Source organism: Capricornis sumatraensis, chromosome 9, assembly GCF_032405125.1.
Source record: "Capricornis sumatraensis isolate serow.1 chromosome 9, serow.2, whole genome shotgun sequence".
Classification (NCBI taxonomy): domain Eukaryota; kingdom Metazoa; phylum Chordata; class Mammalia; order Artiodactyla; family Bovidae; genus Capricornis; species Capricornis sumatraensis.
Window position 1 is genome coordinate 20,961,230 of NC_091077.1, and position 12,686 is coordinate 20,973,915.

At 57.8% G+C, this 12,686-nt stretch overlaps 1 protein-coding gene across 1 annotated transcript; it reads left to right on the forward strand.

Moving 5' to 3' along the window:
* The first annotated feature begins 7,580 nt into the window (after positions 1–7,580).
* DIRAS1 (DIRAS family GTPase 1) lies at positions 7,581–8,177 on the forward strand. The gene has a single exon (XM_068981420.1). The coding sequence runs from the start codon at positions 7,581–7,583 to the stop codon at positions 8,175–8,177; it is 597 nt and encodes a 198-aa protein (XP_068837521.1).
* Positions 8,178–12,686: the final 4,509 nt, after the last annotated feature.

Below are 12,686 nucleotides of genomic sequence, written 5' to 3' on the forward strand. Positions count from 1 at the left end.
CTAGGGCAAGGAGGTTTAGAGCTCTGCAGAGAGTAGAGTTGACCCAGAACCTGGCTTCGGTCCTTGGAGCATCAACCTCCCTCGGCCCCGCTGCCCTCCACAGTCTGCCTGGAGAGGAGGGGAGTTGGGGCTCGCAGTGCAGGCAATAGCTGGATGAAGTCGACTGGGTTCCCCTTCCTGATCCTGAGACAAAAAAGGAGAAAATTAGGAGGCGGCACCCAGGCTTTGCAGATTGAATCAACCATAATAACAGTGTGTCTCAGCCTCTGCTGTCTGCTGTTTACATTTCTGGTGGGGAATTCATTAGCATGGGGCTGGGAGAAAGAGCCTGGTTCCCAGCCCTTCTGTGTTTTGGGGCCTGAAAATCAGGCATAGGACGGTTGGTGCGTCCCTGCGCGCTGTGCCTCTAGGCCTGCCCTGACCACCAGCCCTGGACCCTCAGCTCTGCTGGGAGGAGAGGGCTGTTGCAGCCCACCTGTCCTTGCCCGTGTTCACCATGAGCAGCTGTCCGTCAGCTTTGTGACAGAGCCAGTGACCTACCCACCTGACCTTCCAAGAGCCTCCCGCAGGCCAGGAAGAGGCCAAGGAGGGCTGCTGCAGGGCGTGGGGGTGGTTCTGAGAAGGCCCTAAAACTCTGTCACATTGCTGAGGCCAGATTGGGCTGCAGAAGGGAGACCCTCCCCCCACCCGCTCCTGTCACCCCCCAGACCTCTACAGTTCCCAGGGCAAAAACAGCTGACTGGCCAGACAGCAGGGTTCTGGCCAAGGGCCCAAGTGCTTGCTGTGTGCCCAGCCTGGCTGGAGAGAACAGGGTGGGCAGTTGGGCCTTTCAGACCCCGACCCAGTGCCTACAGGCACAGCTGAAGTGCTGTGTTTAACGCAAAGGAAATGGCCATCATGCTTCACACACTCTCTCCCTCAAGGGACCGGCTGCGCCTCCCTCTGAGCTAGTTCTGGTCCTGCCACTCGGGTGGACAAACTGCCCATAGAAAATGATCCCCGCACCGCCCCCCCACTCCCACCCCCTACCCCTGCCACCAACCTCCTGCTAGGCACTGGGGACATTCACCCGTCCTGAGCCTAATAGGATGTGAGCAGCAGTCCTGGTTGGGGGTGGGGTTGGAGATTTTGCATTTTCTCCAAGCTCTCAGATGATGCTGGTCAGGGGACACGTTTGAGATACATTTTTACCTACACCAGGGTTCCCTCAGAACTGCTGACCTGGGGCCAGTTCATCCCCCGGGGAGGTCATTGTGGGTGCTGTGAGGTATGGAGCAGACTCCCTGCCCCCACCCACTCGACACCAGGAGCTCACCCTGGTCATGACAGCCACAAATGTCCCAAGATATCTCTCAGTGTCCCTTGGGGGCAGGATTATCCACAGGTGAAACCCACAGTCCTAGAGCCTAAGCAGCTCACTTTCCAGCGAGTAAGACATGATACACGGACACGAATTGCATTAAGTGCCTTTAAGATGAAAAAAAGCAAAGTGGGGCTTCCCTGGTGGCCCAGTAGTTAAGACTGTGCTCCCAATGCAGGGGACATGTCAGGGAACCAGATGCAAGCTCCTGGTCGGGGAACCAGATCCCACAGGCTGCAATTAAAGATCCCGTGTGCCACAACTATGACCTGGCACAGCCTAAATAAATAAACTTTTTTTTTTTTTTAAAGCAAGATGGAGGGAGAGCCAGGAAGGGAGGCAGAGGCTATTTTACTTTTATTTATTTTAAAATTTTATTTATTTATTTTAATCAGAGGATAATTATTGTGATGGTTTAGAGACTATTTTAGCATCGTGGTTGGGGGGAATCTCTGAAGGTCTCACTTGAGTCAGAAGATGGGGGAGGAGGATTTCTGGTGAAGGGAGTGGCCTGCAAAGGCCCTGAGGTCTCCTGCACATCATGGTCCTTTCCTCTGAGTGATCAAAGTTTCCCTGTCCATCTCTCGGTTAAAGGGGTTTTCCTGCTGGTGGCAAAGTCTATGGTGATGGAGGCGGTAATAACCACACAGCCCAGTGTCTGGAGGATACCCTCTGGCCACCTCCAGGAGCCAGGCAGGCGACCTCAGCCAGGGACTAGCCTCTTCCACCAGGGCCTGGGGTCCAGCTTCCACAGGTGCCAGCTGACAGAATTCAGGCTTGAGACACCAGCCTGTTCATTTGTCAAGGCAACATGTGTTTTGACAAACGATATTCTTATTTTTAAATGTTGACACTAAACTTAAACAAAAAACCCTCTGTGGGCCAAACAGCATGGGTGAGAGGCCGCTGCGCCCAGCCTCAGCTTCGCCCACATAATTGCATTAATCCCAGGAGCACAGAGAGACCAGAATATGAGACCCAGGGGCTCTGCTCCCTGTACAGTGGGCCTGGAGTGTCCCCCGCCTGGAGCAGCCAGCGGGAGGCCCCTAGGCTGTGAGGCTAGGCAAGGAGCCAGGACCTCCTCCTAGGTGAGGGGATGTCTCATTGCATAAAGGAGGACTTGTGCAGATTAAGGATGGCAAAGGCCAGGTGCGGGTCCCTGGCCCAGGCCCCCAGACAGCCAGGGACAGTGGGAGGCTGGCTCAGAACCCAGTGGGCCCCAGCTCTAGCCTCCACCTTGCCTCTTCCCAGCTGGGGTGCCTTGGGAGAGCCGATTCCCTTTGCTGACCTGGAGAAACCCAGCACACTCCCATGCTGGCTCACGAAGGTCAGGGGTCTCCCGACTGGCTGTGAAGGGGGACTGCTGCCTTGGTTTGGGGTGCTCAGGTGGGGGTTGGGCCCCGTGCCCAGGGAGAGCCAAGCAGAGACTCTGGGCCAGTCCTGCTCTGGCTCACGAGGCCGAGAGGTTGGCCTGGGAGCTATAAATAGCAGCCACAGAGTGGAACTGCTGTCAGTGCCCACGCTGCTCCGCATGAGTCAGCCTGCCTTGGCCTGGGCTGGCACCCTGAGCAGCCAGAGGGCTGGCCTAAGGCCTGAAGCCCAGACCAGCACCGTTGGTCACTCAGGAGACGGAGGCAGGCAGGCAGTTGGAATGGGAGAGAGCTCGGGCTGTCATCTCTGAGTGTGCAGGTGCCCAGCAGCCCCACCTAGGTGGACGTCAGGCCCAATCGCTCCCAGAAACCCTGACAAGGAACACAATGGTGACCTTCATTCACAAATGGGGAGACTGAGGCTCAGAGGCATGCTGGGCTGGGACACAGAGATCCAAACCAGAGTATAGGACCTGTCTGCACATGGGGCTGTCTCCATCGCTGGCTGAGAGCACTTGGAGACGCTAGCCTGGGACCAGGCCACCCTCTGTGGCACCCCACGAGGCCTAGGACAGGGCAGGAGGGAGGTGTGCCCAGGGAACAGCTCCAGGCAGCCAGGGTTGGATGGGGAACCAGAGGGAAGCTTGAGGAGGGCTGAAGGGGGTGGTCCAGGGAGGCCAGGAGGGAGGTGGATGGTCCAGGCACGAGAGGTCGGGAAATGCAGCAGAGGGGCAGAATCAGGGAGAAATAGGGCCCCTCACACCCCAAAGCAGGGCAGACCTCAGGGGTTCAGACTCTGGGGGAACCAGGTGGTCTTGGGGATCATGCCCATATCTCCAAGGGAGCAGGAAGGGTCTGGCTCAGCTGGAGCCACAGACATGATGGGTCAGCAAGAATCTGGAGCCAGAGGGGCCCTTGGGTTCCAGCTGACCATCTGCTCACACATCTCATGATGGGGGGCTCACCACCTCATGAAGAGCCTCTTTCACCCTGTGACCACTCTGACCCCAGAAAGCACCTCCTTGTGGGACCCTAGTGTCAGCCTCCTCATCCAATCTGGGGGTACCTGCTTCTAAGAGGCGTGGGCCCTGGGGTGGGCTCAAAGCCACCCCTGGCTGTGCCCCAAAGCCTGGCCTGCTCTGAGAGTCTGCCCCCCGAGTCCGCAGGAGGGAGGGGTGATGGCATCCTGCTGGCTTAAACGTGGGCACATGGACACCAGACACAGAGATGCTTCCCAAAGGCAAACGTCTACTCTCAGAGACAGCTCTGCTTTGAGACAGAGAACATTTTCCTACCAGAAAACTGCAAATCCAGCCTCCTTGGCTCCCTTTGTTCACCCCTCTACCTTTAGAAGCATCCCCCCACCTCAAAGACCCAGTTGCCATCTCTGTCTCAGTGACCTGCCCTTATAGCCATCAACCCAGACCAAGCACCCCTCCCAGGAAAAAGCCTCCCATGAGGACTAGTCTCCTGAACACCCGCATTGTCTCAAGCCTTCTTGGGCCACCTCTGCCTTCTCACACATCTGTTTATTGATTGATTATTTATTCATTCCATCGATGCACATTCCTTCCCTTGCCCTGAAGCTGGACACCTCCCACCCCCTTGGACCAGCCCAAGGGGCTGCTATTCTGTCCCTCAGTACCCTTATCTGCCAGCTGGCCCCTTCTCCTTGCTCCTGGGTGCCCCTCATCTTGCCCAGCCGCTGGCTGCAGGGTGACCCTGGGGTGCTCCAGCTGCATCCGGAGAAGCCGACCCCACCCCCACTGCGTCCCTGGCAGCACTCTGTGTTTGCCAGGCGCCGATGTAGGGGCGGGGGCCTGAGCGGGGCCCGGGAGGAACTGTGGGCACGCGGCCGGGCGCGGGGCGGCGGTGACCTTGCCCGGGGGCGCGGGTCCCGAGGGAGGGGCGGAGCGCGGCACCCGGCGGCGGGCGGGGACGGGCGGGGACGGGCGCGGGCGCGGGCGCGGCGGCGAAGACAGCTCGGGCGGGCGGCGGCGGGCGTGCGGGGGGCGGCGGCGCCCAAGCGGACACGGAGCCGGTCAGCAGCAGCCGCGGCGGCGCCGCAGGGACGAGCGCCCAGGTAGGTGGCCAGGGCCGGAGGCGGGGGGCGCCGGGGCCCGCTGCATCACCCTGCAAGGCCCGCAGGTCCTCTCCCCGCGCGCCCCTCCTTTGTCTGAGCCCCACCCTCCGCGGCCGCGGGGCTGGGCCCTCCTCCCCGCCGAGCCCTCCACCGGAACCCCCTCCCCAGTCCGGCCGGGCCCTAGCTGGACCGCCCTCCGCGCGCCCACCTTGGACAGCTCCCTTTTGGCATCACCCCTCCCCCACGGTACTGACCGGGAGCCCTTCGACCAAGCCAGCCCCTCCGGCCCACCGCAGCCCCTCCTCGGTCCCGCCGTCAGGGCCTCTCCAGGAGGAGTCAGGTGGGCCCCGAGCTGGTCTGTTCCGACCACACACCCATTCAGCCCTTCCGCTCCCTCTCCAAGCCAAGCCCCTCATCCAGGAGCCCCTCCTCCGGTGGACACCCCCTCCCCCACCACTTAGATCCTCCTTGGGCCAAGGGGAGCCCCTGGGCTGGCCTCCCCGGACAGGCCCCTGTAGAACAGGCCCTCTGTCATCAAACCCCTCATTGGTCAGCTAGTCCCTAAGTCAGACCCCCTTGGGGCAGCCAGCCTCTGCCCCCAGGCCCTCTCCTGAGCTGGGCCTGCGTTCTTGCACCTAACGTTGCTCCAACCTTCCTCGCTGGACTCAGGAGCCCAGGACTGGGCAGATTCGTCTGGCCTGGGAGTCTCAAGGTGGGCTGCCTTACACAGGGGAAGGACCCCAGGCCATGCAGCCAACTAGGGCCAGTTTAAACCCTGCTCTGCTCGGCCATGCCTCTGCTGTGACCTTGAGCCTGTACCACCCCCTCTGGAGCCTCTGTGACCACGGCCCTCTCCTCCCCCCACCCCAGCCCAGGGGAGGTGAGGGTGGGATTCAAATGGCACCCAGGGAGGCTCCTGGCGTGGGTTTGGGGGTTATGGAATGGGGCTCCCTGTCAGGGATCCCAGGCCCCCATGGACCCCTCCTGGAGGACACCCTTGTTGACATGCCCGGAAACCTGCTGGGGGGTCTGCACTCAGTGCAAGGCAAGGGGTGGGTTGGGGCAGCCGAGCCAATGGTTTACCAGCCACCCCAGATCCCTTGGCCAGTCTGGGCGGTGCCCGGCTGCCAAGTGCTGAGCCTACTTCTCGGGGCGCTCACCCAGGAGAGGGCAGCAACTGCAGAGCAGGCTGCCAGCCCCACTAGCCACTGCCCCCCAATGCTATGCATATCACCGAGATGCCTAACAGTCCGCCATGAGTTAGAGCCACTAAAGCTCCTACAAGTTTGCCTGGCACGTCATTTGTGGGGTCTGTGTCAGCTGTTAGCTTCATTGTCTGTCTTTTTCTGACAAACCTGTAACTTTTGATCACTGAGAGCATGCCTTCCCTACCCGCCACCAGTCAGGTGCTTTACACCCTGGGTCCTTGAGATGGAGAATCATGTCTGTCCATCTTTACTGAGGCCTCTTGTGTGCCAGGCACCCGGCCAAGAGCTTTCTCCAGCGTCTGACACTCTTTGTCCCAGCACCTCCATGGAATGGGTGCTGCAACTGCTCACATTTCACAGATGGGAACACTGAGGCTCGGGGACATCAATTTACTTACTGTGGTTTTCATTGCCAGGTTCACGTCATTGGGTCTTGCATCCTACCTGCCCCCCTCCCCGTACCTGAGGGCAGTAGCATGGCCAGGGGGGCAATCTTGCCATGTCTTCTCTGTCTCATCGTAGACACACCCCTCCATGCTGAGGGACCCTCAGAGATGGCTGAGAGGAGGCAGGGAAGGGGTCTCTGCTGTTTCTATAGATAAGGATGCAGATGCTGGAGACAAGATTCCTGCCTTCTTGCCCCTAGGCCACAGTTCTTCCCCCACAGTCATCATTTTAGGAACTGCTGTGCTGTGTGACCTCCCGAGGTCACTGGACCTCTCTGAGCACTGAGGAGGGGACAGAGGATGAGAGGACTCCCTTGCAGAGAGTTCTGTTCCTATGGACACATCAGAGCTGGGTGGCAGGCCAGACTGTAGTCTGGGTTTGGAGTTTAGGAAGTGGGGCTTTCTCTAGACTAAGTTTAGTTTTCTCATCTATAACCTGGAAAACCGGCTTTATGATTTGCAAAATTTTGGACCTCTGGCACCAGGATCACACTTAGGGGATGCGGGAAGGAGAGCAGCTTTAAAATGCAAGTTCCCAGGACTGTGGCCCTGGACCAAAGGATTCACTGCTTCCAGGGCTGAGGCCCTGCCATCTGCATTTTAAAGATACCCCACCATGCAGCTCCCGTGGGCTTGAGGGACAGCAAAGAGCCTGTGATGGCTGGAGACAGGCACCACTTCACCTGTTTTGCCGAGGAGAAAACACTCAGGGAGGCAAGGCAGCTTGCCCCAGTCACAGACCCAGGGAAAAGCCAGTGCCTCTTGGGGGCTGGGGGAGCGCACAGGTGGAGGGAGCTGCGGGTGTGCACCCCATGCCGGCATCTCCACGCTCCTTCCAGTCAAGTCTTTCCACACCCTGAAAGAGCTCAAGCCCCAGATTTCACTGAGGGAAAGCAGACAGGCAGAGGATGCGGCTCTGAATGGCAAAGTCAACCAGATCGATGGGGAGGCAGGAGAAATGCTGCCTCCTCCGAGAAGCCCACCCCTCTCGCTCCCTCCCAACCTGGGTGGGCCTTTTGCATCTGACACTCCTCTCTGTGCAGGGTCGGTCTGGGGTTCTAGCAGCCGCAGCTGCGAGCTCTCCCGGCCCCGCCCCACAGCCCCGTGTGGAAGATGCCTGAACAAAGCAACGACTACCGAGTGGTGGTGTTCGGGGCGGGCGGCGTGGGCAAGAGCTCGCTGGTGCTGCGCTTCGTCAAAGGCACGTTCCGGGACACCTACATCCCCACCATCGAGGACACCTACCGGCAGGTCATCAGCTGCGACAAGAGTGTGTGCACGCTGCAGATCACTGATACCACGGGCAGTCACCAGTTCCCGGCCATGCAGCGGCTGTCCATCTCCAAGGGCCATGCCTTCATCTTGGTCTTCTCAGTCACCAGCAAGCAGTCGCTGGAGGAGTTGGGCCCCATCTACAAGCTCATCGTGCAGATCAAGGGCAGCGTGGAGGACATCCCCGTCATGCTGGTGGGCAACAAGTGCGACGAGACCCAGCGGGAGGTAGACACCCGCGAGGCCCAGGCTGTGGCCCAGGAGTGGAAGTGCGCCTTCATGGAGACTTCGGCCAAGATGAACTACAATGTCAAGGAGCTCTTCCAGGAGCTGCTCACGCTGGAGACGCGCCGGAACATGAGCCTGAACATCGACGGCAAGCGCTCCAGCAAACAGAAGAGGACAGACCGCATCAAGGGCAAATGCATTCTCATGTGAGCCCAGAGAGCCCGCCACCACCGGCACCCCTTTGTCCCGGGCACGGGTCTCTCCCCAAGTCCTGTGTCCTCTTCCTGCTCCCTTTCTCCTCCTCTCCCGGCCTCCCTCCCACCTCTTCCACTTCTCTCCCTTCATCCACCATTTACGGAGGGGAAACTGAGGCCTTGCCGAGCCTGTGGCAGCTCTGGGCTTGTGGCAACCCAGCTCTGTTGCATCACTCTGTTGTCCCCTCCCTCTTTGCTCTGACCCCCCATCCTGTCTGTATCCCTGGAAGGCGAGTGCTGGAGGTGGCCCCCATGATCTGCACGTGGGGAAACAGGCGGTGGGGGGGAAGCTGTTTGTCCCTATCTGGACTGAGGACGCCAGTTTTTTTCCCCATCTCCGTGTCTGCCACTCTTGCCCCTTCCCCTTGGGTCCCCCCATTAGATCACTGTGACCTTGCTGGGGAGGAGGGAGTTGAAATGCACATGGACCTCAGATTTTGTTTTCTCCTATTTGGTGTTTAACATACACTCCCCTCCCCTTTCCATCCCTCATGACCTCTGACCTGGGCTCCCCCAACCCAGGTCCTAGACCACTCCTCTCGCCCCCGTCCCCACAGCTTGGTGGGGGGCTTTGAGGGCTGGGTCTCAGGCTGCCAGGCAATAACCAAACAGGGCCCTCAGCAGTGCCCCACCAGCCCGGAATCCCACTCCACACCCGGCCTGGGCCTGGGGTGCAGGTAGAGGAGGCCCAGAACCGGCCAATGGCCACAGCACAACTCCAGGAGACTGTCTGAGACGAATATGGAGGGCCTTCCTGGACACAGCCCATGGACAGAGAACGAGGGGAGGGGGAGCCAGACCCTGTCAGAGGCAGGCATCCGGACCCAGCACTAGCAAGGTCCGTGGGGCTGGAGGCAGAGCTCTGCCCAACCTGTTGCCTTCCACCTACTAGGCCATGGAGGCTGCCCAGGAAGGTGTGTGTCCTGGAGTCAGGGTGTGCCCGCCACCCTGAAATTATGTTTTTTTAAGTGTCTAGATGACACCACACTCATGGGACCCGGTGAAGCTGTGTCGGCCAGTGTGAAGGTGACCTGTAGGCCTAGGGTGGGGGGGGGGAATCCCATGGGATGATGAACTAGGCACCTCGGTGTGCTGGGCGGATGGCTTATGTCTAAGCATGTATGGGGGGCTCTTGTGTGTGTGACAGTATGCAGTGTGATCACAGTGTAGAGTGCATGGAGATGTGGGTCATGTGGTTGCCAACAGGACTGGACACTTGTGATGGGTGACCTTGGCACCTGCAAGAGTGTGGCTGTACGTGGCTGCATTTTTGGGTGTGGGTGATGTGATTTATTAATAATAGAAAGTATTGGTAAACCTTTTTGTCCTGACTGAGGAATGCCACACCTGTTTCATTCTGTAGTAAGGTGTCTTTCAGCCTCACATCTGTATCCATCAGCTGTTGCTAGGGAACACATGACCACAAACTCAGCAACTTGCAACAGCATTCATTTGTGGCCTCATCTGAAGGGATGACCAGGGATGGACCCACATCCCAGCTCATGTGCTCGTGGGCAGCATTCAGTTGCCTGTGGTCTTGGGATGGAGGGTCTCAGCTGCCTGCCTCCTGGGCCTCTCCCTGGAGCCATTTAGCAGCACTGGGTCATGAAGTGTGAGGAAGCTGTGTGTATGTGTGTGTCTGTGTGTATGTGCATGCACACATATGAGAGAGAGGCCTTGTGGCTGTTGTCATGTGACCACGTGGACTGTATGTGGGTGAGAGGGACTGTTTGTGTCCATCTTGGTAGCAGTGTGTTTTTCCCCTTGCATCTGTGTGGCTGTTCATTCCACAGATATTTACTGGGTACACTGTGTGTGTGCATATGCACATGTGTGTCACTGCCCGGCATGTGGACAGGCCCATGGAAGAACAGGTAACATCCTATCTGGGTATAGCTGAGCCACCCTGGCCTGTGGTGGGTCCAGGGCCCACAGCAACTGGTGTTGACCCCTCCCACTTGAAGGTGCCAGAGAAAGTGGGGCTGGGCGGGGGTCTGCGGCCCTTTCTCAGGGACACACCCTGATAGCACAATCTCCCTGGGGCCCTGCCCGCCTCCAGGCCTCTCCTGCCCCAGGCCCTGCCCCGACCCTGGGGGACAGAGGGGTTCTGGGGACCGTGCCAGGCCATGCTTGCTGTGACTCCGCCCCTGCCCCTTTGCCCCCTCGCATGTGGGTGTCCCCCTGCCCCCTGTTGTGGGGTCTGTGTAGCATTCACTCTAGAAATAGTCTTCCTGCAATAAAGTCGTGGATTCCACATTCCCCACCAGTGCGCCTTCTTTGGGGTCGGGGAAGTTAGCTCGCCACCTGGAAAGGATGAGGGACCGGAAAGATGGGGAGGTGTGGGGCGGCGCTGAGGGAGGGGGCTGTGGGAAGAGCTTGGACTGTTGTGAACGAGGACTCTGGGGCACCGTGGGGACATTCCACTGCTTCTCCTCTGTGGTCCCCACCGGAGATCTCACAGGCCCTGCTGGACCCAGTACTTACTGCAGTCAATGGAAGGGCTCTGGCAGGCATGATGATCCCCATATTATGTGGGGGGAAAACCTGCAGGGCCTCAGCTTTCCCATCTGCTAAATGGCTCAGGACAGAGTTTGCAATTTTTTTTTTTAGCTTAATTTATTTATTTGACTGCGCTGGGTCTTAGTTGTGGCACGTGGGAACTTTAGTTGAGGCATGTGGGGTCTAGCTCAAACCCAGGCCCCTGGCACTGGCAGCTCGGAGTCTTAGCCACTGAACTACCAGGCAAGTCGCCAAGTTTGCCAATTGATAAGTGGGGCTGGGGCTAGAGGGAGAAGCATTGAAATGTCCCCACGGTGCCCCAGGGTGAGGAGAATGAGGCTCTCTCCACGGGTGAGGGAAAAAAAATACTCAAGTCATCTAGATATATATCTTAATGCAATATTTAATGCAAGGGAATCCATGATGAGCAAAACATCACGATTTGAAATAAAGATAGGATCTGACAGGGCTGGGGCTAGAGGGTAGCAAGGGAGCTGGTGTGCACAAACACAGAATCAAATCTTGTCTTTCTTTAAAACTGTAGTTATTTTGTTCACCATGGATTATTTCTGCATTTATTTTGATTTTTAAAATATGACATTTATGGGGAATTCCCTGCCAGTCCAGTGGTTAAGATGCTGAGCTTCCAATGCAAGGGGCGCATGTTTGATCCCTGATAGGGGAACTAAGATCCCACAAGCTGCACGCTCTGTGGCCAAAAATAAAAAGACATTTATATAGTATTTTTCTTGATGGTGAATGTTTGGGGACACCCCTTTAGGTTCTAGATTTGAGAAAAGTGTCTCACTTTCCTTGCCCCAGCCCTGCCTGAATCTGTCTTTGGGGTCACTGGCAATCAGTCCCTTCACCTGACAGTTCAAGGAATTGCCAGACCTAAGTTTTCAAGAGCTCCTGGAAATCTGAATCTCTTTTCATGAAACATCCTAGTTTTTCAATTTTGGCATCAAATTTAGAATTTTTATAGGATTTGGGTGCCACATCTTGTTTCGGGGCCACCAGTTCGCCACCCTTGTTCAGACAGTAATTCCTCCTGAGGGATGGAGCTGGGGAGGGAGATGCAGTCCTCAGATCTCTGGTTCTGTCTGTGCACTGCGGGAAGTGAGCAGGGAGATTTCCTGCGGGGATGACAGCAGCCCTGGGGGGCCCAGCTGGTAGGCCAGCAGTTCAGATCATAGAGTAACAGTGTTGCACAAAGTTCCTGATGTCCCATAGTACAATGGTTTCATCCTCCTGTATGAGAAACTCTCTCTGTATGACTGCTGTATACTTTTAGAGACACACCAAATGCTTCCCAACATCACCAGGGGAGCATGTCAACAATGCACACTCCAGGGGTCCAGTTAGCTTCAGGATTCTGGTTCATTCCATCTGGGTGAGGGCCGGTAAATCTGCATTTTACAATCAAGACTCAGGATATTATGAAACCCTGGACAGGGTTGGGCGAATAACCTTGAGTTTGACCTCTCTGAGACTCAGTTTCCACCTCCGTAAAACGGGGATAATATCGTTTCTCCTCCTAGCCTTATGCAAACCATTCAAGGAAAGGGAGCAGTTATTATCATTGTCCGGAGGTCAAGCGACAGATCGGGAGGGGACGTTCTTACCCCCAAGTGAGCTAGGATACGGATTTGAACCCTCCATCTTACCCGGGATTTGAACTGGCAAATCGCCTCGCGCCTCCTCGACGTCAGTCACCAAGTCACCTCTGAAATTCAGCTGGACCCTAGCGGAGCGATCCACCACTATGTACCTATTTGCATATTAGCATAGCCCCGCCCTCCGCGCATTCTTCCCTTGCGGGTGGCCAGCCGCGGTGCCACTCAACGCTCCGCCTCCCGGCCCCGCCCGCACCCCACACCCCGCCCCCTCCCCCGGGCGCACCCTACCTCGCTGCCTGCTCTGCGCCCCGCCCCCAGCCCTAGCTCCCGTCGCCGGGGCTCGCGAT

Bases quoted from the DNA above. Each gene is read 5' to 3' on its own strand.
- DIRAS1 (XM_068981420.1), top strand. From the start codon at position 7,581: ATGCCTGAACAAAGCAACGACTACCGAGTGGTGGTGTTCGGGGCGGGC.